General features: G+C 43.3%; 1 protein-coding gene across 1 annotated transcript; it reads right to left on the bottom strand.

Annotated features, from left to right (window-relative positions):
- Window positions 1-5103: 5103 nt before the first annotated feature.
- On the bottom strand, window positions 5104-6399 carry APOBEC4 (apolipoprotein B mRNA editing enzyme catalytic polypeptide like 4). Its single transcript, XM_019531644.1, has one exon. The coding sequence runs from the start codon at window positions 6359-6361 to the stop codon at window positions 5258-5260; it is 1104 nt and encodes a 367-aa protein (XP_019387189.1). The 5' UTR covers window positions 6362-6399; the 3' UTR covers window positions 5104-5257.
- Window positions 6400-6673: the final 274 nt, after the last annotated feature.

Genomic DNA, 6673 nt, shown 5'->3' on the forward strand with positions numbered 1-6673 from the left:
TGTCGGTGGCAGACAGAGGCAATCACGGACCACCTGCAGATGCTGCCAGCAGCGTCGGTGGAAAGGGGAAGGGGTGGCAAGCGGCAACCACCCACAGGTGCCGCCAGCAGTGTTGACAGTGCCTTTTTGCAGGGGGTCCCCCTACACGTCACCAATGACTGTTCACCAGGGCACCCTTGGGGAAAATCAGGAGTAATGGCCACAAACTCCTGGAAGACTGTTTCAAGCTTAACACTAGTAAAAACTTCACAGTTAGGGTGTTCAGACTGGAATAAATTCCCTCCAGAGGAGATACAACCACCCACCCTGGAAATCTCACCATCCACCATAAGACTGGGAAATCAGTCAGCAGAACAGAAGTCCTAGATTTCAGGAAGACAGATTCTGACAGACTCAAAAAGCTAGCTGGAGAGGCCCTCTGAGACCAGCAACTGGATGATTTGAGAGTTCAGGAACGGTGATGCTTCCTCAAGGAGGGAATTCTCACAGCTCATAAAACAGGCCATCCCCACACAGACAAAAAGTGGGAAAGGAGCCAAAAGACCCACTTGGCTCAACAGGGATATTAGGGAGCTATTGAAAAAGAAAGAAGAAGCATACAAGCAATGGAAGAATGGATCAGCAACCAGAGAGAAATTCACTTGCATCACCAGAGCCTGCAGTTACGAGACACAGAAAGCTAAGGCAGGCATAGAAATCAAGCTGGCAATGATCATAAAAGACAACAAAAAGTCCTTCTACAGATATATAGGGAGCAAGAAAAAATCAGGATCCCCTGTGGGACCCCCATTGAATGCTCAGGGGCAGCCCACAGTTGATGCCCACAAAAAGGCAGAACTCCTAAATACATACGTCACATCAGTATTCCTGAAATTAAACAGGACCTGTTCTCCTGACCAGAGGCCTAGGGAACATGGAGAAGACAACAGATTACATTAAATCAGTCCTGAACAGGTGTGGGATCTCCTACAACACCTGGACTCTTTCAAGTCTTCTGGTTCAGACGACCTGCACCCGAGAATCCTGAAAGAACTGACTGAGCTTACAGCAGCGCCACTGGCCAAGTTGTGTGAAGAGTCATGGAACTCACGAGTGGTCCCAGATGATTGGAAGAGGGGCAATGTGGTGCCCATCTTTAAGAAAGGAAAGAGGGATGACCCTGCAAACTACAGACTAGTCAGCTTGACCTTGGTTCTGGGTAAAATCTTTGAAAAATGTGTTAAAGAGACCATCAATTCCAAGCTGGCAACTGATGAGGTGTTAAGAAGCAATGCTGGGAGGTAAATTCAGGCTAGACATAAGAAAAAACTTTTTCTCTGTAAGGGCCACCAGAATCTGGAACACACTCCCAGCAGAGGTGGTGCAGTCACCTTCTTTGGAGGTGTTCAAGATGAGGCAGAATGGCACTTTTTTGAGCTTGTCTGAGCCCAATAACTTCCTGCCCATGGCAGGGGACTGGACTTGATGATCTTACAGGTCCTATCCGGTTCTATGATTCTATGTTTCTTTTCAAAAGCAGCAACAGTTCTATTAGGAATAGAAGTTCCTATCTCAACCTCAGTTATCGATCACCTTTCCCTGTCTTGGCTGGCTGATAGTTCACTATAGACGTGCAGAGGTTTTTGAATGATTTGATTTCTCCAGCTAGAACATTATTGAACCAGGTCTGCGATTCTGCAACTAATTACAGGTTTCCTTTACTTTATGCTGTACGTGCATTCCTGGAAAACAGCGCATAACTCAAATTCACATAAAAGCTACCCATTTTACAATGTAACAAATAGGGAAATGTTCCAAGATCTCGACTGTATCAATCCCCAGACCCATTTCTACCACTTTTCCAAGACAATTTTCGTACTTGCCAACAGCAGACAGTACACAAGCACAGGGCACCATCATAATGGGGATGGCAACTACAGACATAAATACATGTTGCAGACAAGAGAACCCATTGGCCCATTTTGACCGGTTTGCGTCCTGTGTCAGGAGCACCTTGTGGAAGGCCAGGAACCTCCTGTTATACAGGCACACAGATGTAGAGGTAGTAGGCTGTGTGAAAATGGCGCTGAGCAAACTCCAAACCTACTATCGGAAATTGGTAGTGGAGGATGGAGAAGATGTGGCCGAAGCCACTGGGAAGTGGGTGGTGACAGCGAGGAAGAGACAAATGGAACTGAGGACAGCAACAGCAGCAGCAGCAGCAGGTCCTCCAGTGGGAGCTGGAGTGACAGTGACATGGACGACAGGTGAACTGAGTACGTGAGCCCGCAAGCAGGGTGGGGATGAAATGAAGTGGTTGTCTAGTCTAAGAGACCAGAGGTGGTTTGTGTGTGTAGCATGTGAGGCTGATATTGTAACAGGTTTAGGTGACCAGCAGGCCTTTGTATGGGTGTGTGGGCTGCACAGGTGCAGTTTTTGTAATAGGTTAAGGTTTTCTTTGTGGAGTGATACTCAGAGTGTGTGTGTGTGTGTGTGTGTGTGTGTATGTTTATATACGTGTATAGTTTATTTATTTTTTTACCAAAAAAAAAAATCCACACAGGAGACTATATTTTGGTGCATGTAACGCCCACAGTGCACCACACAAAGCAGCCGACTGTGGGCTTCCATCACACTGATCGCATAAGAGTGAATTTATCTTGCATATAACTATTTTTTGGTATAAAAAGGGTCATCACATAAGAGCGAATTTGCACATACCGAACCCGCATAAAGTGAGGGAAACCTGTAGGTAACTTTTTCCCTTCTCCCTGTTAGCCATCCCCGTATTTCACATACCCAGGCAAGCATCAGGTTGGCACAAGTCAGCTCAGTTATTGTCTCCATCTTGAAAAATACTCATCACTGGATTGGGAAGAGTTCTTTGTTGTCTGCAGACCATGTGGCCATTCATGAATATAAATGTACCTGTTTCCCAACTGCATCAAAAACAGTTCTGAAATTTTCAGGTAAATGTATTTTCCTTTGTGTCCTTGTCAATTAAAAGGAAGAGATAGTAGAACCATAAGAAGAAAACAATAGCACTGTTTTTCTCTTCTATAATTACTTTCATGGAAAGATCACAAATGTTTTACAGATTTGCCATCTGAACATCTTGAGGTTTGTATGTATATAACAGACCCGATTGAATATCTGTGTATAGGCCACTTTCAATTTTCCTACTGTGAATATTGCATATACACATGTTATAAGATATACAAAAAAGACAACATTCAATACACATAAAACTAGAAGCTTTGCAGGAGGTAGACCACCTATGCAATTAATTTTCTATCCTATTAGAACCTGTTTTATAGCAACTCAGAGCAGTGTGCTGTGAATTACCCCACCCAGCTCCAGGTTTTTTTCCTCAGTAATGCTGAGGGGTAGGAGAAGCAATTTCCTTTTAGTGCCAGGCCTCACCTCCTTGAAGGGGCTTTAAATATATATGTATACAGGTAGGATTCAAAATGTAACTACTAGTATTTTTATGAATAAATTATACTACCGGTATTGACGAAGTAGCATAACTAAAGTGGGGCAACTGCGACAATAGTTCTAGTTGCCAACTTGCGGAGGGTGGGGCATGGAAAAATAACAGCCATTGTTGCAGTCAGCTGGTAGCACCACTGGCATTGGCATCCAGAAGCCACAACTACCCATACCACTGCTGCTGCATTGAGTGCCAGGCTGTTTTGTTACGCTTCTGCAACTACCAGTGTACCTAAATAACTTCAGTTAAAGGTCAGTAACATGAACAAGAGACTGGCTATACATACAGTAGTGAAAATTAAAATATTGTCTGTTGTGCATACCTGATTGATGCCAGAGGGCAAGTCCCTTCCTTGCCCCCACCCCAGTGGACCGGGTTAAAACCTGGCTATGCCCACGCCCCACTTCAGAGCCAGGCTATATCCATTTCCTTTTCCATGGGGCAGGCTCCTTTCCTTTGTGGGGGTGCATTGGAGGCAGCCTGTCCCCCACCACCCTCCATGTGGCCAGATGGTGCCTGCTGTGCCCACCTGGGTGCCGGATTGGGAACACCAGCTGGATTTGGACTGCAGACAGATGGGTGCTGCCAGTCTGGCCTGCCAGGCAAAGAGACTGAGCCCCACAAAAGGGGTTTGTGAAAGTTGCCTTTAACCAATGTGTCTTGAACTGTTTCCAATAAACTGCTCTCTTCTTGTCTTTTAATGCTTGTTGCAGTACAAGTCGCTTGTTCTCTTTCAAGTAGCCAGGCCCTCTCTTGCTGACATCAGGGGAGGCTCCTTGTGTGAGAGTCTTCAGTGTAGGTGAAGCAGGCCTTAAAGCATGATGTGTCTTATGGACATGGGTTTAGTACAGGAGGAAAAGTTCTTGCACTGAGGCCTAGTTCTGCAAACCATGCGCATGCCTGACTTCAGCCCAGTAAGCCACCTCCCTAAGAGGAATATACTTGGCAAGTTACATCATCAGATTGGAAAGTAGCACATCTCTTACATTAGATTAGTTTTGTACTGCAATATTGCACACAGAGTGAAAAGCAAAGCTTTGGTTTGAGGATCTGGGCATGACAAGGCATACTTGTACCCAGGCTTCATGCCACAGCCATAAAAATGAGGGTGGGAGGGGGGGTGGAAACTGATTTGACAAAATTAGTCAGTGTTCTTGTTGCATCGAGTTTCTGTACCTCTGCTCACAAGCGCTTTGCCAGCTGAAGAGTTCAAGCTACAAACTTCATGCTAGTTGCAATGTTATCATTAACAAATATAGTCTACTTCAACAGTGAGAACATTGATCTGAAGTATAACTGTAGCTTCATACGTCTGTTATCTTGATATGTAAAAGATCTGTCTTAAAGACTCACTGCATTTTTGTTTTTCATGTGCTCTGGTATTACATATCTCTATGTGATTTTAAAATATGTGAACTTATTGATAAAGGGTGATGAGGGAAGACATTGTATTCAGAGCATAGGTAGTGGGAGTCTACATTTACCTGAAGGTAGGTGGGTGCAGAGTTTGGCCTATGTTGCCTATTTCATCCTAGCCTTTGTTGCAGAAGCTGCTACTAAGGGTCCAGTCATGGTGGTGTGGTGAATACTACCAGTATCTTTCCAGTAGAAATTAAACTGAGATCATCAAATCCAGTTGTCACAAGTCACTAAAAGTCATCAGAAAGCACTGAATGTACATTGTTACTGCTCTGGGATATATTCAGACTAGTATTCTAAAGGCAGGAGATTTCATGTCCTTATCAATTCTCTGAGCCATTCAGTCCCAACAGCATATTAATTTTTTTAAGAGGTGAATTTACTTTCCTTCTTTTGTTGCCCCCTTCGGTCTCTGCTTTTGCTGCTTGTAAGTTTTTCAGTGATTTTTACCATCTGAACAGGCCTTTCACTGGGAAAAAATTGGGAATCATTAAATTCACTGAACTCCTGAGGCATTTTTAAGTGCCTTACAATATTTTTTGGTTTGGAGTATAGTTGTTTCCTCCCAAAAGGTGGAAGTGTGTTAGTAAAAGGCACCAAATGGTTTTGACTCATCAGTGGTGGCAATCTGCCATTCATCATTGTTGAAGATTGCTGAGAGGCTATATTAGTGAAAGAAGATTTCTGCAAGTTCTGAAATACGTTTGGGTTTCCATATGTTGCTTGGGGAGATGCTTTCATAAAGTAAGATTTCATTCCTGTAATGGTGTTACTTCTATACAAATTTTGTTGGTCTGCTAATGCTCTTGCAGGTAAAACTGGATAATAAAAGGTTGCCTCTGGTATATTACTCACAAAATTGCAGAGGAGGGAATGCCACATTCTTCCACAAAGTGGGTGTAAAGTCACACGAGGCCACAAACTGGCAAGACTTCGCAAAGCTTCACGGTTCCATGCAGATACAGGGAAATCATCCTCAGTATGGTAAAGCTGAGAGAAATATATACATAGGATGATGTCTGGATACTTGGTCAAGAAGTTGTAGATCTTGCTTATGCAGCAGTGGTCAGCCTCATTACAAGGAGAGTAGTTAGAATAAAGAATGATGCATCCAATGTTGTCATATTTATATGTAACTGAGTCTAGGTAACCACCCAGTTCGAATAACATGGATTCTGGATGGATGTTGTACTCAATACAATTTGTAGCATGGCCTTTTTGGACTAACATGCTGGAAGAGTTTCTCAGTTCATAGAATATAATGTGTTTGTTCTGAGGAGTCATTTGCCCATATGGGAATCCAAAGACCTTGTGAAATTCCACATAAGGAACTCTTGCTTCTTCCCCTGTCTGTATATGATAGGGGCATTTGGCACAGCTATGGCTCAGTGTCTGCCAGTAATAGGGCTTTACGAGTGTCCCCTGTTTTGCCCTGTATTCCTGGAACAGTGTTTCCCTTTCTGGGTTCATATTTCTTTGGAAAATGTCACTTGTATTTTCTGTACTTGATTAAGTCTGAAAGCAGAGAAGACTCATAATTCATTTCCTTTGCACTTGCACTGTAAGCATAATATAACTTCCTCCTAGAATAAAATTAACTACTTTTCTAGCTTAGTAAGGCCAGTAGTAAGGTCTAAAAACCTTTGAGGAGGGCAGCTTCAAGTGAAAAGACAAGTGCTTTTGGCAGTGTGAATTTCAAGATTGTTCTTGATTTTGCTGTCCAACTTTATTTGTTTAAAATAGAGAAACTAGAAAATTGCAATTCCAGCTACTCTCCTCAAC

Source organism: Crocodylus porosus, unplaced genomic scaffold (assembly GCF_001723895.1).
Source record: "Crocodylus porosus isolate Cpor-Errol unplaced genomic scaffold, CroPor_comp1, whole genome shotgun sequence".
Classification (NCBI taxonomy): domain Eukaryota; kingdom Metazoa; phylum Chordata; order Crocodylia; family Crocodylidae; genus Crocodylus; species Crocodylus porosus.